The sequence below is a fragment of the Sprattus sprattus genome, assembly GCF_963457725.1.
Source record: "Sprattus sprattus genome assembly, chromosome: 7".
In the NCBI taxonomy this organism is placed as follows: domain Eukaryota; kingdom Metazoa; phylum Chordata; class Actinopteri; order Clupeiformes; family Clupeidae; genus Sprattus; species Sprattus sprattus.
In genome coordinates this window covers 32,566,770-32,593,670 of record NC_137926.1, presented here as the reverse complement: position 1 = coordinate 32,593,670, position 26,901 = coordinate 32,566,770, and the positions used below count along the sequence as shown (strand labels likewise).

The window sequence follows — 26,901 nt, the reverse complement described above, 5'->3', positions numbered from 1 at the left end:
ACTAATCCTTATGGAGGGTGTCCAGACTACAATGAATGTATAGAGTTTGTGGCATGGCAGCGCAAGGCTACTTTGCCCCTGATCTCGAAAGAAAATGTATCCATCTTCCTCCTCACACACACACACACACACACAGGGCTATATGTTCAAAGTCTAAATTAGTGGCACAGTTGTCAAAATATATCATATTACTTTCAGTAATTATGTTGCAGTGAGAAATGCAACAGCTACTTTGTTGCACGGTCTGTGTAACAAGTAGCCTTAGTAAGTGCTGCATTTCCGTCCTGTCTCAGATCAATGGCATATTCACACAACGTCACATACTGTACAGGAAAACCACTATTTCAAATAAAAATCATTGCACAAGTCACTCAAAGAAGTATGCTATATTTGAACAAATGCACCAATGTTTAGTCCATGAAATTGAAGCCCACAAGCTACACATGAGTTGCATGAAAGGAGAGAAAGTAGCAAGGATCTACTATACTCGAGGTGAGAGACAACCTATTTTTTTTCCAGAGTCTGGGGAATGTGTAAAAACTCTTAGGACATGCAAAACAACACTGTGACACCTGATTGGTTGTGATTGGTTGTTTTGATTATTGTATAATCTAAAATCTCATTGACTTTGGCTACAGACAGAGAGTGCACCTTGCCTCAGGCTCCTGGGCCCCAGGGGCCTGACTTGACACAAGTCCCAGCCAGTGTTACGGCTCAGGTTAAGGCCCAAACCCATCTGAGAGGATCAGCCCCAGTCAAAACAAACTCTGTAACCTCACCACTGATTTGACTACACAGCACATTTTACTCCAGGGTAATGAAAGGTCCTCCCTGATACATTTCAGAACTTCAAATATTAATCGGAATGGTTTTAACTATTTCCCAAAGAGGGTACAACAGCTAAAGACTGAGGCTCTGCACCCCAGTCAAGAGTGTGTTCTCCTTTACTGGTCTATATGAATACAGTGGACCAACACTGATTTTTGACACTGATCTGTCTACTCTCCACCTCAATTTTGTGCAAATAAATACAGTTTGACACTCCTGGTCGGGTGTGAAGTGAAGATGAGAGCAGGGTGAGGTGCAACAGAAGATGACTCTCTTGTCTGGAAGGCAGAGGATGGTACGGTCTTATGGCCACTCTCACTCCAAACCTGATGTAGAGCCAGAACAGAAATATTTGGCAAGTTGTTTTGAAATGATAATTACACTGGAGCCAGTCACAGATCCTATGTGCAGACTGGCAGATAGACATTAGAGACAGGAGGCTACCTGAAAGCGACCTATACAGTACATCATGTATGCCAATTGTGCTAGATGTTCCATACGCATCATATGCATCAGGCATGAGGAAAGTGAGATCAAAAATCCAATTGAAAACTGACGGGCTCATGCTCACCCTTCCAAAAATTGATGTTATGCCCAAATGCCTTCCTCATCATCCTTGGTTTTGGCCATGTGAAAAGCATAGGAAAAACAGATTAGTATGACCTAAAGAAAGAGTGAATATCATGGCCAGGCCTTAAAGTCTACACCACAAAGCTGAAATGACAGCATATTTATCAGGTAGTCATTCCATTCTAAAAAACATGTTTAAATAACAACAAAAAAACTAATGTGTTGCCTTTTAAGTCACATGACTTGTTCAGCTGCCATGACGGACATACTTAACCCTATGCAGCTGTCACCAACCTGATCAGGAGATGGTTTGTGATTGGTCTGGTTGGCTTGTGTTTTCAGGTGTCCATCTTCGTAACTGTCTGCCATTAACTTCATGCGGTTTTGAGTCTGCCAAAAGTAGAAATCAGTCACAAAGAGTGAGGGAAGGGAAGGCAGGAAATGAGACTTGATGGCAAGTAAATAATAAAAATTGTTTACTCATTATTGTCATGGTTTATGCAGAGAGGTCATAACCCTTTAGGCGTCAGTACTTTATGTCGATAGTTTCAAATGGACAACCATCAAATGGACACCCTTTCGAAGATAAATATTTGGATATTGGTAAAAGAAAACTTACAACAGAAGCAAGTTAACTCCATATTACCTTCATTTAAGAACATTTTGGTATTGAGGAGGTAAGGCAATGGGCCTCATTTATAAAAAGTTGCGTAGAATCCATGACATTTTCTGAAATGAGCGTAAGTGAGATCCACAGAAAACGGATGTACACACAAAAAAACACGTGTACGCCAATCCTTAATAATAAATCAGAAATGGTTGTGGAATTGTGCGCAACTGAATCTCCGCCCTCACAACGCCCCTATTTAATCTAATTATCAATGCACAAACAGAGCGCATCCTCAATGCACAAACTCTCTGTGACAATGGCAAGCAAGAAAGAAACATGTAAACAGAAGAATTATAGTGAGGCTGACATCGACGTTCTGCTGATGGAAGAGCAGATACGGGCCAAAACATTGTGAGAAAGCCTGTCAGGTAGTAGACACGTCTCCGAAGCACCTACGGCACGAGCAGCCCCAGAAGCTGCATCTGCGTCCGCAGAACCATGGCTTTTGTGTGCTCCACTACCGACCACGCATATGCTGTATTGAAGTGGGCTTCCTAGGCTGTCTGAGTGTGCGCAATCTGGATGAGAATACATTGGGAACCCTGTTTTACGCAGGAAATCCTCTTTCACAATTTGCTGTTCCTGGGCACTGTATGGAAATCTAATAAATTGCGGGCATAGGGATAGTACTGCGAAGAACATTGGGCAAAATTCTTCTTAATGATGACGGGGATTGCTTGACTGGTCTCCGATTTCTCATCGGAACGTTCCTGTAGCCAGGAATCCAAGAAACGACAAAACCTGAACGTGGATGGCCTGGTTGCATCTGGTACGCCTCTGTAGACGAGAGGCCATTTGGGCACAACGCTCTCGGCAAGCGGTACCTGCTTATCAGCCATACATCATCCTGTGTCAAAAAGTCTGCGCGATCACGAAAAAAACCCCTCTCTCCTTATTGCGCAGTTGGCAATATCCTCTAACAATGCCAATACAGAAAACTAAGCCACTATTAGACTTTTTATAGGCTACATGGCTGCCAACAGCGTCTCCTGTCTATTATGCAAAGGTACATTCTACGTATATGTTAGTCACCATTTACAATATATACACACCCGTACACACGTATGGCTTAACCCTCTGGTAGTTTGTTGTTTTACACTTCTGAAATTAAAACGGAATACCTATAAGACGTGAATCTCATTCATGTGTGAATTATTCTAATAGTTTAATTGATTTTATTGAGCGAAACATTAATTCACCACTAGCCCAAATGGTGACGGTGGTGCTGACGATGATGATGATGAAACTGCGTGTCGGCTGTCTGTGCTCGGAGAGTTCTGAATTCCTGCAGAACTCCAGTATTGCCACAAGGAAATGAACTTACACAAACTGAAACCAGACGTAGAGATACATTCTTTTCTACGTCTAAGACGGTTTTTATAAATCTGTACTTGATCGCACGCACAGTCTAAGATCAATTCTGTGCGTAAGTACGTTTTATAAATGAGGTCCAATGTTACCCGAAATGATTGGCATGACTCATGGGATAGCCTGTACCTGATTGGTCTTACTCATGGGATAGCTTGTACCTGATTGGTCTGACTGATAGCTTGTACCTGCATTTTGAGCTGCTGGACCAGACGGTCCTTTTCTCGCCGCAGTTGGGAAACTTCTTCCTGTGTCTTCTTCTTTTTTGAGGAGGACAGCTCCAGTAGAGCAATATTGGCATCTTTCTCACTAATAGCTGCCAACAGCGCCTCCTGTCTATTATGCAAAGGTACATTCTATATGTTAGTCACCATTTTCAATATATACACACACGTACACACGTATGGCTTAACCCTCTGGTAGCAGTTACACAAGTAGGAGATTGAAGCAGACTCAATCAGTTATGTGACCAACATTTATCTGCATTGCATTAAGTCTACTGGCATTCCGCACTAACATTTTCAGATTATGTAAGTGCATGGACCAGATTATACACCAAGGGTATTGCCAAGAAGTTGTTTCAGAAACAATGTAATGACTTGAATATGCAAGTCTGATAGTAATTCACTTATTATGTTGACCTTGCTTAAGAGGCGGTCATTCCCCTTTTGAATATTTATAACTATCCATTACTGATCCAGTACAGACATCTTTTGATCTTTTAACTTATTTTGAAAGTATGTATGTATGAATATAATAGACTTTCTGGATCTTCCACATGTAGGAACTTTAAGGAATTAACGGAAAAACCATTACAATACATACACTTTGACTGTATTATATTAGTGCTCCTCATACAGATACAAATGAATGTGAGGAAGACACCATAAGAAAAGTCCTACATGTTCTTTGGGGTAAAAATGTGTTCCCAAAACCCTGGAATGTTCTTCAGCAGTTTTTGTTTAACCATTTTATAAAGAACCCTTTATAAATGAAGACTCCTTTATGGGTAACTCCAACAGATGGTTCTAGGCTGAATATTTAAGCTGTCTTTTGTTGAGGACAAACCAAGTTTGTTTTTCCTTATTTTCAAGGAGTATTCTGAGTAGGATACAGGAGACAAGTCTTACTTCATCTCCAGCACCTCCTCCAGGTGCCTCCTGCGCTCAGCCCTCAGTGTGGTCAAGTGAGCCTCCTTCTCTGCCAGAGACTGCTGGGTAGATGACATCTTAGCTTTCATGGACTCCAGTTCCAGTTTCACCTTCTCCATTGCTCCGAGCAGTTCTTCCATCTTCCCAAAGGAAAAGGCAACTATTAATCTAAATGCAACTGAACCAGATGTTACGAATGATTACACACCCACCATTATGTTGCTGTTCTCAATGCTCGTTTCAGGCAGACATAGTTTGACATTCTTCTATGTATGACATCTTGTTTGTTCTTCCTGACTTGACACATGTTGGGTATGTCTGTGACAGACCTGTTTCTCCTGGTGTGCCCGTGCAGACTCCTCCTGAGCCAGCACCATCTCCCTCTCCGCCGTGATCTGGACACTCTCCCTCAGGGCCTCCTCCAGCTCCTCTATGCGTTCAGCCTTCAGCCGCAGAGAATCCTGAAAAGAGAAAGGAGATGACTTTCGATTTAGATAAGAGTTTATTTACAACGTTAGTAAGAGGCAATTGTATGTACCATTGGAATTCCTGAGATGAATTTGTTCATTTTGTGACTAAAATGGCCTCTTACTAGCCTGACGATGTCATACTCATAATTCTAGTCAGAAGATGAGTCTGATACTGCTCCATTGAGCTGTAAATATGGGGCGTGTTTTAACGAACCAGGAAAGAAAATGCCTCTTCGCTCAATTGGATACCTAGAAGTTAACCAATCAGGGCAACGTAGTATGACCATCTGATACATTAAACTTTTACCGGATCCCGTAGGAAGGACGGCAAAAACATCTTTTCGATCGACAAATGCCTGAATCGCGTTTCTCTGTTCCTCTTTCAAAATGAATGCGCTGTCAATATCTGTGAGATATGCATGCTCACATTATACTTATTAGCAACGAGGCTAGCTAGCTACTATGTGTTTCAATGTATTTTTGGTCTAAGCTTTAGCAATAACCTAACACTAATGGTCTAGAGAGCTATAGTTAAGACCTACAATACTCTGCAACATTCGTGCTGCACATACACAACCGAGTCAATGTAGACATAACAAAGTCATGTGGATAGCTTAATTAAAATATTTCCCACTAACAGGCTCCCGAGACGCCGCATTCTTGGTACGATTTCGGATCTACCGTAAATTCAACTCAAGCGTTGGTTGACCATCTGTCCATCATCGTATAAAACCTGCCCTGACAATTTGATTGGCTAGATCTGTTTCGGAGCAGTGCCAGACCGAACTTCCAGACCAAAACATTTCTGGGCGGGGTTCGGTCTGGTATCCAGGCTAGCCTCTTACTGTAAAATGTATGCCATTACATGAACAACCACACCTCTTCTCCAATCAATTCCTGTAAAAGTAGCTCTAACCTGGTATCACCTGGACCACGCCCCTGATCTGGGAAACAAAACCCTAAGTCTTCTTTGTTCTTCCTCTAATACTCCTCTCATTCTCTTACTCTTACACTGCCCTACATGCCAGCTCTCTCTGTGAGTTATGACTCCTGCACCAAACTCTTTTCTTAAGGCAGCGATGCAAAGAGCCGGCACTGCTCACCGAGAGTAGACAAGTTTATTTAGCACAAGCAGCTGCAAAGAAGGTCTGCTAGCTAACTTTACTCGCAACAGGAGTAACAAAACAAGCTAGAGATGGCCGCTAAGAGATTTCATTGTATAGCTGTTTTGCGGTTGCTGGTTTTAGCTTTCTAATTCAATACTGGTCACTGGAACGATTTAGGTTGTTAAGTCTCCCTAGTTACATTATATTACATATACAAGAATAAGGCCCATTTCAAAAAATTCCAAAGCTTTCTTTTAAGTGCAGATCATGCGCAGCAAGCTCTAAAATGTATGACAGTGCTGGATTTGTAACCAGTTACTTTTATCTCTTAACTTTCCCAAATCCAATGTTGAATGAATATACATTTGGACCTCATATCACACATATACTGTATATGTGTCATATACTGTATGTATTAATATACAAGGGACAAGATTAGATATAATATAAAATATCCACAGGAGGGTCTATTTTGAAGGGCATCTTTCACACAATCATACTCATTCATCTATGATCCTGATTGATTCCTGAGACTAAATCCATCACCTGCTGGGGGCCGTCACTGCTGTTCCTGCCTTTCTCAGCGGCGTGCTTCTGGGAGCTGGCCCTCTTGCTCTGCTCCTTGATTTGCCTGGAATGAAGCACAGGGGACGAGTTCATCAAGGACACACTGAAAGAGGGGAATGATGAAGGTCTTGGTTCTTTGGGTCATATCATTAGTTTGCCTTCAACAAACATTTAAAGTCAATCTAAACTGCACTGCGCTGATTGAACAATCAAATGTATTACACCATCACACCATCATACAATTTAATGCTAATTGTAATGCTCACATCACTCTAATTACTGATGTTGGTCTCTGTGTAATGGGATGTACATTAAACAGGTCTGGAAAGACCTCCAAGGACCTTGAGAGGGTAAGATGTCATAGGTGTCTACTGAATGACAAACTGAAGGGAAGTCATCTGTCTTCACAGTTTTAAAGCTGCACACAGGAAGACAGTTAAGCCATGCAGAAGACCATATGGACCAATAGTCCAGTCTATGTCTGTGTGGCTCAGAAGGGCTAGGGCTATATATGTCCAGTTTGAGCCATAAGGGGGAAGAGTTTTGTTGAAGTACTAAACATGTTAGCACAAGGAGAACTACAACTAAGGGGATATGGGGATGTCCACTAACCTCGATGTCACACTAGACAATTTGCCAAGGAAAGGGTATAGAGGAAAGAAAAATTAAAAATCAGAAAGAAGAGAGAGGTAACTCAGCAGTGAATCCAAAGGGGCGAAAGACAATCTGCAACATCTTGAATAAATCTTTAATTAACAAAAGGATCCTGCTGACATAAATGTAGAGGTAGCTGTAGTAGTAGTGATGATGAATAACACTTTAGCGGTAGTGGTAGTTGGCCTACTAGTAGCTTTAAGAACTGTAATGCTTACACAGCCTGCAATGCACCTCTTAAACTTGGTAGTCAAATTGCCCTGAAAAAGGACCACAACCAATTACATTTACAATTACCCTGGACAACCCATTAGAATTACCCATTACAATTACCCAGGAAAACCCATTACAATTACCTATTTCAATTACAATTACCCATCACAATTACCCAGGAAACCCCATTACAATTACCCATTACAATAACAATTACCCAGGGAAACCCATTACAATTATCCATTATAATTACCCAGGAAAACCTATTACAATCTCATATAAAGAAGCTACAGGAGCACCTTTTTATAGTGGAATGTTGCTTCAGATTTCAATAATGTTTAAACACATTGGTTGATTTAATGGATTTCAGGTTCAGCTTCTAGGCTTCAGCTTTGTGTTAATATTGCTGATAATAACGATGACACTGATGAAAAAGAGACAAAGTGAGGCATCCCTCAGACTATTCAGACTAGTAAACAAGCGTGGGCCTTGCCAGCCTTCATAACATAGGTAGTTTGGTTAGGGTTTATGGATCCTCCATTCACAGCATCAACAGTACACAAGGTTAAAGAGGTCTTCTTCAACACAGTCACAAATTGAATAGCTTTGGACTGTGGTGATCACCTTTTGAATCCAAGAAGGCGAAAAAGGTTTTCTCTACTGACCTCTCCAGCTCATTGATTATTCGGTCTTTGTCATTCTTCTCATTTTCCATCTGACGCAGGATCTCCAGCAAACGGTCAACCTCGGCCTGGGCCTTCCCAGAATCCTCTCTGTGTCTGGTCACATCTGACTCCAGAGAGTCGATCTTCTCAGACAGCTCTGAGTTGGCCTGTGCATCAGCAGCTGCATTCTTTGCCTGAGCCGATTATCCACACACACACACATGGATTGTGTTACAAGAACAATGGAAGTTTTATAAAAGATGAGTTTCTCTAAAATGATCTGAAACATGAACTATATTATCTGCTATATAGGACCTCCAATGAGAGCCTGGTCCTACACTACAAATAATCCCAAACCAAGGACATTCAAAACGGTGTGCATTGGGGAGTGCTGAGCATGATCATGTCTGTCTGCCACTCTAACCCTCTTTAGATGGCTCTCCAGCTTGCTGCACTCCTCCCTGCGCTGCTCCAGGGCGATCTCAAGGCTCTTCAGTTTGGAGTCCTTCTTCAGGGCGGCCGAGGCTAAGGAGGAGGCATGCTCTTTCAGATCCAGCAAGGAGGTCTGTGAAGAAGGAATTCTCATGTCAAGGCAGGTATTAACACATACAACTAAAAGTACTGCTTGAAAGAGCCAGCTGTTCTATAGCTCCATCCTTTTGGTGCTGTACATGGATACCATATTTGTCTCAAACCTCAGTAGAGAGACAGAGAGTGTGTTTGATTCATATGAAGCTGGCAATCACAAATGACCACAAAGAACAGAGAAAGCATCATGTTAGTCTTGTATAGCTCTGGGTTGCTAGCCTGATTAGTGTTGTTGTAGGAATAAAGTGGTGGTGTATCAAATTTAAATTAATATTTATTTAAAAGGTTAAAGACAAATTAAATGAAACAATCAAGCAAAGAAATTAAAAGAAAAGTGGAAAAAGGTAAGAAAAGCGAAAGGACGCAAAAGGCTAAAATATGATGCAATCAACAGCCCAATATTTTTCTTTATGACAAATTTGTTTTACAGTTGTGAATATTCTGTAGAAACAAGTTATAAGGAATTATTTTTAAAGTATTAAAGAAACACATGAAGATTTACAGCATAGAAAAGATCTATAATATGACGTTTGAACAAAGATTGCGTGTTATCATTTACAATGAAATATTTTCCTGCAAAACGTAAATGGCACTCCTATTATATCCAGGGTTGGGTACCAAGAACCGGTACCAATATGGCACCGGGACTATACAACCGGTACCCAGGGCCGGATTAAGACATTTTGAGGCCTGGGGCTAATTACCAGGATGAGGCCCCTATATCGCCCCGACGCACATCATGACACGCACACAAACCCACGCCAGGTGAACTGTCACATCAGTGCTTTAAAGTCCACAGAACCACTCTATAAATATGATCAGATTAAAGCCAAGGATAAAATGTATGTGTGTAGTAGACTACACTGTAGACAATAATAAACCAATAATGTAACTGTATACATATTTCTATTCATTCAAAAGCAAAAACAAGGCTAAATATCCAGGGAATGAAATAACAAATTGATTAAGCATATGCCTATTAGTAGCCCACGTTTCTATGCGAGAGCACGACCTGTCATCATTAAAGTAAAAAAACAAATAACGATCAAAGGAAATAAATATTTTCTACTGGTCTGTGATATAAATGTATTTTCTGCATGATTCCAATCATTTCGAGCAGTTTTATAATCAAAATCGCTGAATTTGCGCATGTCCTGTTCAAACAGACAGAAGACAGCAAGACGATGAGGCACGAGCAGATTGCTCAATATCTCACAAACTGGATTGAGTGTAGAACCTATTTAGTCCTGCTGATCTGACAAAAAACCTCAGTGAAAACCTTTAAACTTATATTTGACCATGACTGCGAAAATGGAAGATTCTATAGCTAAGCTCAAACATTTCACTTAGCTATGTCTAACTGGCTTGCAAATCATTTTTCTACAATTTTCAATGAATTAGCCTAATCTGCAGCGATATGCATGAGGATAAGAACTCATACGTCTTCAATTGCTGAGAGAATTTACGTTTTATTAGGCCTATTTAGATGGAACCGGGAAGCCTGGCTTGTTACCGGCATCATCGAATTTGAAAGCACGTTATTAAAAGCGTTTATCCCTGTCCTAATGCGATGTGGTGCGAACCAAAGCAAAGTTTAGAAATGTGAATTTATCTTCTTCAGTCTTACTTTGCCGGGCTTACTCTGATATTGAGATATCGCAACTTGGGACATGTTTGCCACTCGTGAATATCTAACCTGTGTCTTTTCAGGTAGATTTTGAAATCTTATGCGAGCTTCGCGAGTCTCGAACCTGCGCTCTTCAGGTTAGTGGTACTGTGTACCTAGTGGTGCTGTGTCTAACCGCTTAGCCACTTTGCTGGTAAGGATTTAGCTCATCGGTGCGACCAAGTAACTGGTTTATCATTCCTCCCTCCTCTGGGGTATTTATCTTCTGTTACTGGAGCGTGGGAATTGTGAATTGTTTAGTGGACTTAGGTGAAGTTTTAATTATGTTCACTTAAAGGCGCCCGAGGCAACATTAGAAACTTTAGACTCGAATAATAAACGTTCAATTTCTAGTCTTTTTTACACGTAGTAAGTTTCAATAACACCATACCATTACCATTGATTACCATCGATCTGTCTTATTTGACGAAGCAGTGAGTTAGCTGTCTTTCAATATTTCTGGTCGAATTATCTCACATGTTTATGGTGGTATGTGTTTAAAAGTTTTAACTTAGGCTATGTGTAATGTTCCTAACTTATATATTATTATTTCACCTTAGTGTTCTTGAGATTAGTTTCTGGCATGTAATTATACAGAGTCAGGCTTACTCTGATAACAGTCATTAAGAGTCGTTAACAGTCGTTAAGCAACTTGGGCCATGGTTGCCACTAGTGGGGATCGAACCTGCGACTTTCAGGTTTTTTAAATCAGTGAAGCAGTGACGGGGTGGGGAGTTGTTTTCAATCCAGGTCAATTCAATTAACATAACAAAACCTAGGCCTGGCCAAAGGGGGGGGGCTTTCACACCAATGTGGGCTTCTACGGCAATACACAGGGTCGAAGACTGTCGTAAATCCCACATTTCATGCAGTGAGTCTTATGACAGTGAAGCAGGCAGCATTTAACAGCGCAAGCACAAACAGAGCTCGCCATCAACCTTTTAAAAGAGAAAATAGCGAAAGGTAAATGGTCAAAAGTGTGGCTGTATTTCGCACAAAAAGATTCAAACACCGCGACGTGCAGCAAATGCAATAAAACAATCGCGTGTAAAGAGGGGAGAGAAGGCAAGAGTCCTGGGCAGATCTGCAACCGCAAACTAAAGGTACCGGTTATAGCCATAGTCTCTTAAAGGGGCAGTACACTTTCACGCACTCGTTGTGTTCAAGTAACAAGATTAACTATAAACAAGATAGAAAAGATAGCTAGGTATAAACAAATCAGAAAGTTGTGAAATGTTATGAAATAAATGCAAACTAAATAATACATGTTTGACTCCAAAGGCAAATATGCTCATAAGTTTGAAGCTGTAGTCTGTAAAGAGTGTGTGTGTGTGTTTTGTATTTATTTATATTTATTTAAGCATACTATAAACTGTTGTTAACAGTTAATATAATATTCATAGTTTAAAGCTGTAGTTTGAAGCCAAGTGTTTTGTATGTATTTATATTCATAGTATACTTTAAACAGTTAATATATTGTTCAATTTGAAGAAAAAAATTGGCCTTGGCAATAAAAAAAGCCTTTCTTTTATGTCGTCAATCCTCGTTTTGTGCTTTTTTTTTTGGTAAGTATCGGTTCAGGCACCGTTTAGGCACCGGTATCGTTTTAAAAGTATCGGTTAATTACCAGTATCGGAAAAAACCCAAACGATACCCATCCCTAATTATATCCTCCTGAGAACCAAGCCAAGGACTTGGGTCCTCTGGAGTTGACATTTGTTTTTCATGCGTACCCTCTCACTCTTTTGAGCTATTTTGTTCATTTTTCTTGGTTACCAGGAGGATAATACAATAACATTTTGGGGAAAGACTCCAAAGTCACCAGTGTGCAGTTCTACTGCACATCACTAGACTCTGCAGTTGTTCATCTCACCTCTCGCTCCGACAGGTCTCCCTGTAGGAGAGACACCTTCTCTTTGAGCTCTTTCAGTTCCTTCTTGCTTGTGTCCATCTGATCGGACTTCTCCCGCTCCTCGCGGTCCCGGTGCTCCTTCAGACGCTCAATGATGCGGTCCTATACCCAGCACACACACCACAATTTGAAAAAGGATCAACCAAAATGTCAGATATAATGTTACAAAGCTTTCAAAACATAAAAAGTATATACATTCTAATTATTCTGTGAAGAATATATCATTCACAGAACACAAACACTAACATACAATCTACCATACTACTATGTACTGTATGTTTTCATACCCAATAACCATTAAGGTATGTAGTGGTAGTAGGAGGAGAGGGTATCAGTACAAACTAAAGTATTCATTCATACATTAAAACACCCATACAAAGTCCTCATAAGAACTGAATGTAGTGTGGAGAGACCTTCTCAGCTAGGGAGTCCTCCAGGGTGCTGAGCACAGTATCTGTGTTGGAGGTATCGGTCTGGAGAGACTTCAGTCTTTCCCTAAGGCTGCCAATCTGCTTCTCCTTGTCTTTGAGTTGCTCCAGGAGGTTCTCAATCTGGAGACAGAACATTAGGCAGACATATGTATTTTAGGATATACGTACATTGTTTGCATGATAACATTGTTTTAATATATCAGAGCTTCACTTGAAGTCCTGCCTTAAAGTTGCAGTTTACAGTTTTGTTGTCAAAAAGCTAGTAAGTGAATATATCCTTTGTCTTTTTGCGAAAAAAAAGTAGGTGGTTAGAATTGAATTAGTGAATTAAGAATCCAAGCTTTCAACATTTAGATTAATACTTAAAAGATTCACAACTGCATAGCCTGTATCAGGCTATTATTGTTGATAGAACAGATAACAGAATGACAGAAGACTGCATATTTACACCAGATGTATCATCTGTGTCTAACAATATTTGATAGATGACTTGCTTGTGCTTGTCTAAGATCTTACCTTCTTCTGCAATACATTGACCTTGCGTTCTTTAACATCCAGCATGTCTTTGAGGTCGTGGATCTCCCCATTGAGGGTACTCTTCTCCTCCGACATCTCTTGGATCTGCTTGCTCTTCTTGTTCAGCATGCTCTCCTTCTCCTCCAGACGCAGCCTCAGAGCATCCACCTACCAACGTGAAAGTCAAATCGGGGTGCAGAAATAACAGGGTTACCACCATTTCGATAGGTTATGGGTGTTAAATATTACCCCATAGGCAAATGCTTTCCACACCTTCACAGGACACAGACTTTTTTTGTGCACTTATTCTGCCCCCATGTGGTATAACAAAAAAATGCAGGTTCAGGACATTATGTTTTCAGTTGAGCTTAAAAGAGCAATTATTGGTTGCAGTTCTAAATTCTTATATTTCTACCAGGGACGTGCAGTCATAGTCATTTTGAAAATGAAAAAAAAAATATATTAAAAAAATATTTAAAAAAAATATATATAATAATAATATATATGTATGTATTATAAAATAAATATTCATATTTCTGTGGTTATCTGTGTTACGAGTGTCATTTCTGCATGATTCCAATCATTTCGAGCATTTTTATTATCAAAATCGCTGAATTTGCGCATTTCCGGTTCCCAGTGACAGTGATCAGCCAATGAACATGGACGTGCCGTCAAGGGAGATGCATTGGTGTCTATGGGCAGGGGAGGCAGTGCCGCACCTAGGATTGCGCAATCTATCCAAACTGGGTTTTACGCAAAAATATTGTTAAGGCTGATTCATGCTTCTTTACGTAAGCTTAAGCGCAAGCGCAAGAGGCCGCGCAAGGCCCTTGTGCGACCCTTGCGCGACTTCTTAAAGGCTGATTCATGCTTCATTACGTAAGCGTAAGCGTAAGCGCAAGAGGCCGCGCAAGCCCCTTGCGCGACCCTTGCGCGACTTCTTACGTCTTGCGTGCGTCGGCCCCTTTTTCTAGACTTGCGCCATTTTACGCAAGCCTATTGTTCTGGGTGTGAATTGCTTGGCAACACCTCCAACGCAACGCGTAAGCACCTAGCAATTCATGCTCCCTTTAGAAGCATGCAAGGGCCTTAAGGCTGATTCATGCTTCATTACGTAAGCGTAAGCGTAAGCGCAAGAGGCCGCGCAAGCCCCTTGCGCGACCCTTGCGCGACTTCTTACGTCTTGCGTGCGTCGGCCCCTTTTTCTAGACTTGCGCCATTTTACGCAAGCCTATTGTTCTGGGTGTGAATTGCTTGGCAACACCTCCAACGCAACGCGTAAGCACCTAGCAATTCATGCTCCCTTTAGAAGCATGCAAGGGCCTTTACGTCTTGCGTGCGTCGGCCCCTTTTTCTAGACTTGCGTCATTTTTTACGTAAGCCCTTACGCGAGCCTCGCAGCCTGCATTCTATCAACGAATGATACGAGATGAGGTTACTAAAATATTCTGCATGTCTACTCAGTTTTACAGTGCTTCCCAAGTAAAGGTTTGAAAAGAACTTCAAGCTTCAGACTTTCTGTTAGGGAACCTGTTATCTATCTGCAGAGCAAATGTCAGGCTCATACAAAAACATTAACGTGAATTACTTGATGCTAACACCTAGCGCGGTGTCTATAGGATTTTCCATATACGTTAGCATTAAGCTAACGTATTTTCTACCACAGTAAAACATGCAATACTATGTGATTGTTTTTAGAAAACGAATGTTACGTGATGAGATTACTCAAATGTAGTCTGCATGTCTGCTCAGTTTAACAGTGCTACCCAAGCAAAGGTTTGAAAAGAACTTCAAGCTTCAGACTTTCTGTTAGGGAAACAGCTTTCTATCTGCCAGGCAAATGGCAGGCTCATGACAACACGCGCAACCTTTTGGAGCATGAACTGCACCGAGTAAATTTTGCGCAACCGTTAACCCCCAACGCTGTAGCAAGCAGCCGCCTTCAGGGAGGCAGGCAGTACCACTGCTTCAGTGAAGGGGGCGAGCGAGAGGTCACTTGTCGGGTATATAATCTGACGTTGGACTTCTTCACTTCTACTTGACCTTGACAGCGAAAATGGAAGATTGCATTGCTAACCTGAAGCAGTTCTCAAAACTGGACCTTCAGTCCAAACGTGAAATGATTAATAATGGGAGACCAATACCGGAGCTAAAAGGTTTGCTTCAAACGACGGGACAGAAGGTATTGACATTTGCATGAGTGTTTCACGTTTCCCAACGGGACTACATATTCATGCGAAACAAGAACCTCGCTAAAGGCTGCTGGCTCAGGGAAAATGCCTTGAAGTTGTGAGCAGACTAGGTGCTATTCCTGAGCTAAACTACTGACTGCATTCGCTCAAGAAGAGGAGGGAAATCGCGGGTGAAGACAACGGATTTCCACTGAACTATACGGATAGTCGTGGGTGGATTACGTTTGTTTCACCTCTAATTGATGGTTACGAGCTCCAACGAAAGTGCACCAACTTTAAATTATACTGGTCAGTAGAACATTTTGGTATTGTGTGCTATGTCTGCGGTGTTAAACTGTTTGCTTGTTAATATGTTGTGTAAATAAATATGTAACTGTTTTTGTCTAAACCGCAAATTCAAAACTCAGTCCGAGTCATTTAAATTAGCATCCCACAACCGTAGTTATATTGTCACATGAGCCACATCATTGGTGGGAGGGCTACATACGCTCGCTTGATACTATTAATATCTTATTTGACAGGTTGTAAAAGTTCAATTAGCACACCGGTTGTACGTTTAGCTGTAGGCCTTTAGCCTTGTAAAAGTTAGGTTAACAAGTCAGTTGAGTGTTGAGCCGCATAACTTCTTATAATAAAAAAAAAAAAAAATAGTATTAGACAATAAAACAATAAAACATCAAGTTTTTTCAGTCCTGGTCAGATGACAAATTTTAAACCATATGCATTTATACATGCATGATGTATAGTACTGTACATTTCAATTTTTTTTTAATCAACTAGAGATCGGAATGACGTAATCACTTCCGGTTTCTGTGCCTCATCAGCTAGTAACCTCACCGCACGTCACTAATTTGCTTTGGTACATTTGTTAGATCAGAATTTAAATTGTCAAAACTTCTTGTTCAACCCCCATATCATCAAGTCACTTGTGCACCTGATTTCATTTGAACAAACTGCAAATGCTTTAGTGCCTTCATGCAAATGAGTTTGTCTGAAGTACGCTACGTTATCAATTGCATATGTCATGTTGATCAAAATGAAGCAGCTTCTCTGTTGAATGATGACATCCTCAAAAACATCTTGGTATCTTAGTAAGTCATGACATGCAAAATGGATAAATAATTTATAATTGTTTGTCAAGTATATATTACATCCGTTTTAGTCACTGTATTGTTTCTTTGAGCATATGCTAATTTTATAAGTTGCTTGTCTTTAGAACCTTAATGGTTTACTATTGATGATAAGGCTTGATTCAATGTATTCAAAATGTTGGAAATGAGCCAAAGAGGATGTGCCAGGCCAGCATAGGGGAGATTTACAGCAACAGTAGGCCTATGTGCTGAACAAGGTGTTCAGTCAGATTTATACCCTTGGGCTTATAGTAACAGTACATACAATCTTAGAGTGTGAAAGGTTTTGTAAGGACTAGATGTAGTCATTTGGGCCAATCACATTTTTTGGCACATAAACACCACTAGGAATGATTTAATGGCCTCAAATTATTTTGATTCTGTTAGTTCCATCTATTCTTTTCTTCAATACAATACAATTTATTTTTTGAATGAAGGTGAAAAGTCTATGATCATCAGTCATCACTCTAACCAATGACATAAGGACTTTTCATTCTGATGGCACAGACATGTTCATTGACATAGATATTTACTTTTGAGACATAAACTAAGCATTTTGAGCAAGTAACAGGCTTTAATTTGTAATATGTTGTGTGGTTCCATTTGTACGATTTTTTTCGAGAAATACACTTACTATTTTTAAAGTCATAAGGATGATTCACGACATGTACCAAAGCTACTGTAATGCGTGAAAAAAAATGTAATGCGTTGTTAGATATAGGCATTTTCATAACTTCACATAATATGATTACATCTCAACAACCCTGTGCAATATAGTTTGCATAGCACTAGGCCACAGCTATCAATATGTCACCTGGCCTTTTGTCTATGTTGATGGGCCATCAGACCTGGTCCCGAGCTTTTGTGTGTCTCCGAGCCAGAGACATTAGTTGACTTTTGTCTTCAGCCACGACAAGATTAGCATCCATATGGCCATATGGCCCTACCTGTAGCTGTAAGCTAGACATCCCCTTTTGACCTCCAGATACACCCATTCCCTCCCCTAAACCATACATTAATTCTACAGTATAAATGTATCTGCAATGTTTGTAATGAGAAGAAGAAGCAAGGAGACCGACTCCTCAGCAGCAGACGTGCCTTGTGCATGCTTGTGCTGTATGGAGCTGACCGTGGCATGTGGTTGAATAAACACATTCTTTCGCTAAGCCGTCTTCAACAAGTCTGTTATTCTGAACAAGCTAACTTGAACCAAGCGTGGGCATCCGACGATTTTACCGGAGGACAGCGTAATCTTTCATTTATGCGTGATTTCAACTGTGATGGGTGATTTCAACTGTAATGGGTGATTTCAACTGTGATGGGTGATTTCAACTGTGATGTGAGACTGCTTGGTAAGACTCTCGGCATGCCAATTTATACTAATGATTCCAATGTCATCATACCTCTGTTTGCAAGATGGCTGCACGCTGTTCTTTAGCTGTTAGTGACTCTTTGAGCACCTCAATGTGTTGTTTGCTATCTGAGAACTGGTTTGTCAATGTTTCTAGTTTGGTTTGCAATCCCAGGAGTTGAGTGTCTTTTCTGGAGAGGTCCTGCTTCACTTGATCCATCTGGCAAAAAGCAGAATTACCAAAGAAATTACCAAAGAATTACCAAAATCACAAAGCCTCCACAGAACAGCATCATTCTAGGGAACCCATTCATTCATTCATTAGCAGGAGTTACCTTGCTCTTCATGAACTTGGTGTGGTTGCGATAGACCTCCATCTGCTTGACCTCCTCCTGGCGCTCCTCACAGGTGAGGGCACTGCTGGAGCGTAGCATCATCACCTGGTCCTCCAGCTCCCGCAGGCCGCGCTCCAAAGAGCAGATCTGAGAGTCCTGGGGAGGCACACAGGGGTGTCACTGCACAAGGGCTTGACCAAGACCACTAGTGTATTTCTTAACCCATTTTGAAATACATTCAATCTGTTCTTAAGCTTTAGTATGCTAATTGAACTACCTTTACATAAGTGTAACGGCCTTTAACTTTTCATAAGGACACAATTGTGTAAATTGTGTATCTCAGAGTCTCTTAAAAATCTTTACAATGAGATTAGAAATTCTGCATGAGGATACCATTAATTTGAAAAGCTCAAACTAGTAGCCTGCAATATTCATATTCTTTAAAATGGCACCATAATACATATTTTGTCTTTGTCTCCTGTCGTTGGAGGATTTTCTTGAGTCCCCTCAAGGACGAAGAATGTCACACACAAAAAAGACAGAAATATGCAAGCAGCTATGTGTAGCTCACTCTAGCTGATATAGTACGCAATGGCAGATGAGTTTTGCACTGTCAATTTTCCAGTAGCTGTGAAGAATTCCTGTGCACATATTTAATGAATGCTTCCACACCTATGGCTTATTCTGGAGGAATGCCTAACAGTTTTGGGAGTAAAAGGTAAGTAAAGTAAAATCAAGGAAAAAAGAAAAATGGCAAAAACAATAGCAGAGGAGATCATTTTTTTAAAGACGTAAGCAAACTTAAGGTGTGCATTCCTGAAGAGAGATAAACAGTGTCACCTTCATCTCAATGACTGTTTGCAGTGCCTTGGTCTTTGTTGAGTCTGGTGTTCCTTCATAGCGACGGAGCAGCTCCTAGAGACAGCAATACATTTTCATACAGTTTACCCCACAAACATGCTCTATACACAGTTATGTGATCTATCATATGACTTGTTGATAACTGGTATTAATGCAAAGTTGGAAGAATCTGAAGATTAAAATCGTAAAAATGGGTAACTAACAGTAACACGCTGTGCTACTGAGTTCTTCTGCTAGAACATGCAATACCTGCTCACTACTAGCTATCACCCCTCCCTGCACCTCTTTCAGCAGCACTTGCATTCTCAGTTTGACTGTCATTTCAATCCTGCCCAATTGGTTTCTATGAACATCTGATTTGGTTGAAGCAGCCAATCAACAAAAATGCTCTCTGTAATGCTGTTCAGTGAGCCTGGCTAGAGCCATTGGAGACATCTGGAGCGTTTAGAGACCCATGCTCGCTTCAAATAATAAAACTAACATGAAATGGCTTGGATATACACAGTTGCCACAGCAGTATCCCAGCTTGCAAAAAGCTCGGATTAGGCTCTAGTGTCTCCAAACAAAGTCATCTACGGAAAATGCTATTACAAATATAATGCACCCTTCCGAACAACCCACTGCAGAACAAGACACTACCCAGTATGGTACACTCTAAGTGTGTTAGCTGGGATGTGGTCACTGTATAGGTGATTACTCTAAGTGTGTTAGCTGGGATGTGGTCACTGTATAGGTGATTACTCTAAGTGTGTTAGCTGGGATGTGGTTACTGTATAGGTGATTACTCTAAGTGTGTTAGCTGGGATGTGGTCACTGTATAGGTGATTACTCTAAGTGTGTTAGCTGGGATGTGGTCACTGTATAGGTGAGGTCAGAGGTCAGAGATCAGTGTGCCCACCTCCCTGAGTGCAGCCATATCCTTGTCCCTCTGCTCCAGCAGGTTCTCCAGGTGGTGCATGTGCATCTCTGCCTCAGCCAGTCTCTGGGTGCGCTCGTGATCCTCCTCACTGGCCTTGGCTGAGGGGCCCTTGGTGTGCAGCATCTCCAGCAGCTTCTTGATGGAGTCATCACGGGCCAGCAGCGTCTGTTTCTGGGTCTCAATGCGGAGCTCCATCTCCTCCAAGGTGCGGCGCAGCAGGAAGAGCTCTCGGGCCTGGCGCTCATGCTCCTCTGACGGCTCAGAGGCCAGGGGCTCACTGGGTGGCTGGAGGAGCTGGTTCAAGTCCCGCTGAATGCGCAGCTCTGCTTGCAGGGCTTGCATATTGGTTTGAAGATGCTGAACATGATAAGTGGTGAACATAAAAACACAGCACAAATGAGATTTAGATTATGATCCCTATATGCGCATAAATTCCAAACACAGCCTTTAAAAAACGCAGATCCTGGCCTCGTACATGAATGTATTTGTTGTTACAGCTTCATCTTAAGTTGGGAACGAGCAGCCTTGACCATTTGACTGATATCTTGATTTCTTTTAAATATCAGGTCATTTTGGAGTAAAATGATGCCTTCTCTGTGAACAGTGGAACCTGCTTACCATTGGATTTTACAGCAAGACAATGATCCTAGACATTAGCTCAGGTAACTGGACCAGGAATGTCATGGCCATATCAGTCCTCAGATTTAAAGCCTACAGAAAGTCTTTAAGTTAGATTAATAGTAAAAAAAATCAGTGGCAGTGTGGAATTGCTTTTGCAGATAAGGAAACGTGACAATAGAGAGACAAACTGGAGACATTTATTGGAGAACTTTCAGTTACTACTTACGTTTTATTAAGTCCAAATTTCATATACTTTAATTGAATAGTTCTCACAACACCAGAATACCTTGAAGGTTAAGGGGGTTGAACAATTTTCATTGTAACTTTATGTCATGGTGTAACATACATAGTTGGACAGACATCATAATAAATCGTTTTGCAGAAATATTTTATTCACGGATAATAAAATCTAACTAACGGAACTAACGGAAGAGGTATCACCCAGTGACCCAGTAGTTTGACGACGAAACCACATGGTCTTACTCAATTTTTAAAAGTAAATGAATAATATTTGGTCTTCATTTATTTTGAGTTGAACCAATCTGTCCATTTGTTTTGTTTCTATAGGCTTGTGTTTGTCAATGTTACAACAAACATTTGGATACTATCTACTTAAGTGTTAATAATTTGTAATGTGCTGTAAAAACTGGGAGCAAATACTATATGGTAACCAAGCAGGAAGCGATGAGCAATTTACGAGAAAGAGATAACAAAAACATCCGCAAAAACCTGAACATAACCTACATACAATGTGCAAGGCTACCACTGTGTTTACACTATCAACTATTAGACTACCAGGCTACCAATGACAGCTGTAGCATAAATAATGGTAATAGTGAAAAGAGAAATATCTGGGACTGGCGAAAGGTTCATTCTGAATGGCATGTGTATTGAACAGAACAGACTCATAGCATTGGCACACACTATTGCGCTTACTGGAGTATACAAACAACTGAAGCTACACAATCCTCTTCATGCTCACCGCCTACTGTCCTCTGATAGAATGTGTCCTAATGCATGTCAAATCCACATTATTCTGCTTTCTAAAATGGGTAGCTATGCTAATGTGCTAACACGTGTCACCAATTACAACAGATGCTGCACGTCTACATGTCCTCCTCCTGACAGTAACGCATTGACACCATGATTTCAAAATATTTGTCACAGAAAAAGCTGGCAACTGCCAAATCACTGTGGAGGTCCTATTCTTATGATGATATTTGAGCTAATCACTGAAATGAGAGGAATCAATGTATTAAACTGGAGAGAGTGGATTAGCCCACAGCAGTGCTGGGTCTCCAGGAGTCCTGCTGGGGCTCCCTGAGTGGGTAATTAACCAGACAGCTGGGGTGAAGGGACTGGAGGAAATGTGAAAACAGTCATCTTCCATTAGAGAGGAATGACTGGCTGGAAACACACAACTGTAGGGTTAAGACACATGACTGCCTCCTGTTTTGTCATCTCCATGAGCACCAATGGTTGGTTTAAACTTTAAAGGTATAGTCTTGTCACCAGACTGAGAGGACAACATGTTATTTACCAATTGGCTGGATTGAAAACCAAAAGCCTTAATTTGGTTGTCTCACCTAAAACCAAACATATAATCTTACCAAACTTAGTGTAACAGACATTGGTGCCATTTAAAGTGCATTCTCTGCTGCGTTACTGCCTATGTTGTGTTAAAAATATATTGCAATTTCTGTTTTGTTTTTTTAACAAAGGTATTTTTGCAATGCCATGGCTAAATGAAAAGTCTAATACACTAGCCTTTATTTATTAAACACATCGTTAGTGTTATTTAATTCATAACTGTTAATGTCCTTGGTGTCTATACTGCATGTAGTGTAATAAAACAAACTATTGAAATTCTGTTCATATCTAAGTTTCCCTTGGGAACTATGTACCAACACAATCTTTGTGGTCACCTTGGGAAAGAGAGTAAATAGATGCATGTTGGCTCCCACTGTCCTAGGTTCCCAGTGCTTACTGCTTACTGCACTGTGCATCTTCCCATGAGGCCATTTTACAATCTCACTCATTACACAGAACATATAAAGCATCCAGTGCTATTTCATAGCTCCACTTATGTTTGTCATCTTGAATTTCCTGAGATACTTCAATGTCTTTCACAAATGTGGTTTCATTTGTTGCCATTACACCTCTATTTTTATCTGTATCTTCTAACATGCTTGCATGTGCCATGAGAGAATGAGAAACCCATCATCTCATACTATCCTCAGCCAACATTCAAACATTGGTTAAGGATGCACTCACTTAACACACTTTGTAGAAACCCAAATACCACTGTAACATGCCTACCTGCGTTTCATCTTGAAGAGCACGGTACTGTTCCTTCCACACAGAGATCTTGGCCACCTCATCCTTGCGCAAGGCACGCTCTTTCTTCAGCTCGGGGCTCCAGAATGTCTTGATGGAGTTCATGGAGGAGCTGAGTTTACTCTCCTTGATGTCCACTTCTCTCCGCAGGAGCTCGTTCTCCCGGAGCACCTCCTTCAGCTGCACCTGCAGCTCCATGATGGTGTTGTCACGCGCCTGCCGCAGGGAGTGGGGCACTGTGGAGGCCGCATGGAGCTCCGCGAAACCCATAGTATCACAGGGGGTCACTGCCATACCAGGAAGTGCAACCGCCATTTCTGGGGTGCTGCCCATGATAGCTCCGCGGACCCCGTAGGGCACCCGTCCACTGGAGCGTGCCAGCGTGACTGTGCTCTTGGGCAGATCAGAGGTGGTGGCGATGGCTACCTCATTGTCACTCATGTACATGGGGCCAGAGGTGGCATAAGCTGCATTGAGGGACTGTATATTCTCCATGGAGAGAGTCTTCCCCCCACCCCCTGGGCCTCCACCGCTGCCACCCATACTATTGGTGCGCCGGTGACCTATGCGAGGGGAACGGGGCAGTCGAGGGGAGCGTCCTGAGCTCTGGCTGTTCTTTGCTGCACCATGGCTGGCCTTGGAGTCATTTTTGTTGACTGAGCGAGCACTACCATACATGTTGGCTAGCTATGAAAGGTTCCTGGGAAATATTACAAATACCAGATGATTTGTCAGTGAAAATATGGAAGGTGGCTCTTCACTTTAAACCACTCCAAACATTTTTTTAAAGGAACACTTCTTCTTTGAACATTAAATTAAATGTTTTATTGATGAAGTTAAAGTCAAATTCCTCCAGACCTCCTTGCATGGCATCTGTGATCTGAAACCAAGAAAGGCCAGTGTAAGCATAAGCTCAAAAGGTGATGTATCCTCTGGATGACAAAGCATACCATACAACAGCACAACAGGATAGTAATGTAGGTTGACGTGTCATGTCATGTCATGTCTGTGTTCTATAATATCCAAGCCTACCAATTCGTTTTTTTTTATAACTGCCTAGGAGGAAAAGAGCTCAGGGTTAACGATCAATAGTCAATGAAGAAGCAGCAGATATAAGGGACATTTCCTAAACGTAGGCTACACAAGGATGCAGAATAAGCTAACATTTAGCTTTATCAAGCACTTACACTTAATAGGTGAAAGTCCAATTCAGTCAGAGCTGTTGACTCTGATCTTCACCCAAGGTTACCATACATTACATTTAGCCAACAAGCCCAGTCTGCAAGTATTCTTTGGCCTAATCTGTCAGCGACACAATAAGCTACCAAATTCTGTGAATTGCTGTCACATCTATTAAGGTTTGGTTTCATTTACGTGTTTCCTCTGAGGAATGGGTTGTACCCCTCAGTCCTCATATTATGCATAACAGTCTAAAATAATGGGAAACGGTCATCACTTTACAGCCTGTCCATGTTAAACTGTCATTTGCATTTCTGAAATAACGATGCTTTAACGAAAATCACAAAATAGAACGTGTAATTGACAATACCAATGAGAACCGTCAAAGCAATCATACAGATATCTCCCTCTTCACCGTCCTCCTCCACCATCGCGCCCCACACCTCAAAACCGTTACACTAATCTTAAAATGAGAAAATGTTCGACTATTTAAAAGCGTCCTCTGCTTTTTTATCAACGAGCTAGCTATTTGTTACAAAGACACGACTGTGTAGGCTAGCCTATGCTCTGTACAAGATTATATGTAAACGACCAGCCAAGACAGGGCTGAGCACCATTTGAGTCTATCCAGCTAATGTAAAGGCTACATGATGAAAATCGTTAATAAATCAGACTACCTTCTATGTCCCATCAGGTCGAGGGATTGCGTTATAGCCGGAGTCAACAGTATTGCGATGGATTTAAAACCACGCATTCTTCGATTCCTTCACAAAAAAACCTTTTCATTTTTTATTTCTGTAGGCTCTGCCAGCATCTTCTCAGAGCCAGATGATTTCAGTGACGTAAACCTTACGCTGTGCGCTTATGACGTGCAACAATTTCAAGCTTGTCTACTGTCGCCATTCCGAGATCATGTGGACAGCGAATAAATGGTTCCCACACATGAAGTAGCCTAGATGCTAATTGAATATTTGGCATTCACACAATCAAATGTTGACAGCAAGTTACATTTTGCCGATCAAATTAGTAGTATGGCAAACACCCGTGAGCTCAAAAAGAAAAAAACACGTCACTTTTCACAATGTAAGGGCAGTCAAATGTTCATTTTGCAGTTAAATGTGCAACATCCTGGTTGATGCTACTGGCTATTTTACAGCAGGCCTACCCAAGAGATAATTTTATCCTCAGCACCTGGATATCCTGATGCGCCTCTGCGTCTCTTTCGCATCTTGTAGAGCTCGTGATTGAACTGTAGGTGGCGCCTCTGTGATAATCGCAACATCCTTTGTCTTTCCTGATGAGCTCACATCTCACAGGTTTAACACAGAAAAGGGAAAACACATATGATCTAGCCGTCCAGAAGGCCTTAGTTATCAAAACTTTATTGTCTGCTTACAGAAATGAACAACTGTCAGGATGATTTTAAACAGCAGATGATGTGTTGAGCCATTTTCAAATATATATACAGTCATGGACGAAAATGTTGGCACCCCTGCACTTCTGTCAGATAATGCAACAATTCTCCTCAAAACTTGTTGTAAATACAAATGATTTGGTATTCACATGTTCAATTATATTGTTTGCATTGACACAACACAAAAAAGAAGACAAAAAAAGCCACATCTAACATAATACAACACAAAACTCCAAAAATGGGGCGGACAAAATTATTGGCACCCTTTAAAAATTGTAAGAAATAATTGTATTTCAAGCAAGTAGTGGTCCTTTAATTTGTATTTAAATGCACCTGTGGCAAGTCACAGGTGCTGGCAATATAGAAATCACACTTGCAACAAGTTTAAATGAAGCAAAGTTGATTCAACCTTTGTGTTGTGTGTCACAATGAGCATGGAGAAGAGAAAGAAGAGAAAAGAATTGTCTGAGGATTTGAGAAGCAAAATTGTGGAAAAGTACGGACAATCCCAAGGCTACAAATCCATCGAGATGTTCTCAATGTTCCTGTGTCCACTGTGCGCAATGTGGTTAAGAAGTTTAAAGCCCATGGTATTGTCGCCAACCTCCCTGGACGTGGAAGGAAGACAAACATTGATGCAAGATTGCAAAGAAAGATTGTTTGAATGGTGGATAAAGATCCTAGAACAACTTCTAAACAAATTCAAGCTGACTTGCAGACACAAGGTACAACAGTTTCAACTCGCACTATCCGTCGAAGTTTGAATAAAATGGAACGCTATGGTAGGAGACCCAGGAAGACCCCACTGCTGACACAGAGACATAGAAAAGCCAGACTGGAGTTTGCTAAAATGTACGTGAGGAAGCCAAAATCATTCTGGGAGAATGTCCTATGGACTGATGAGACCAAAGTAGAGGTTTTTGGTAAAGCACATCATTCTACTATTTACAGAAAACGGAATGAGGCTTACAAAGAAAAGAACACGGTCCCTACAGTCAAATATGGTGGAGGTTCACAGATGTTTTGGGGTTGCTTTGCTGCCTCTGGCACTGGTTGCCTTGACTGTGTGCATGGCATCATGAAATCTGAAGACTATCAAAGAATTTTGGGGCGTAATGTAGGGCCCAGTGTCCGAAAGTTGGGTCTCCGTCAGAGGTCATGGGTCTTCCAGCAGGACAATGACCCAA

General features: G+C 41.2%; 1 protein-coding gene across 1 annotated transcript; it reads right to left on the bottom strand.

The window, feature by feature from the left end:
* Window positions 1-1,416: 1,416 nt before the first annotated feature.
* On the bottom strand, window positions 1,417-23,799 carry erc1a (ELKS/RAB6-interacting/CAST family member 1a; the record flags this gene model as incomplete). The annotated part of the gene is made up of 16 exons (XM_080842084.1): window positions 1,417-1,443; window positions 1,693-1,788; window positions 3,625-3,772; window positions 4,567-4,727; window positions 4,917-5,048; window positions 6,710-6,794; window positions 8,263-8,456; window positions 8,687-8,827; window positions 12,390-12,530; window positions 12,842-12,979; window positions 13,376-13,543; window positions 18,101-18,268; window positions 18,384-18,539; window positions 19,224-19,298; window positions 20,143-20,520; window positions 23,104-23,799. The coding sequence occupies 16 exons, from the start codon at window positions 23,797-23,799 to the stop codon at window positions 1,417-1,419; spliced, it is 2,904 nt and encodes a 967-aa protein (XP_080698210.1).
* Window positions 23,800-26,901: the final 3,102 nt, after the last annotated feature.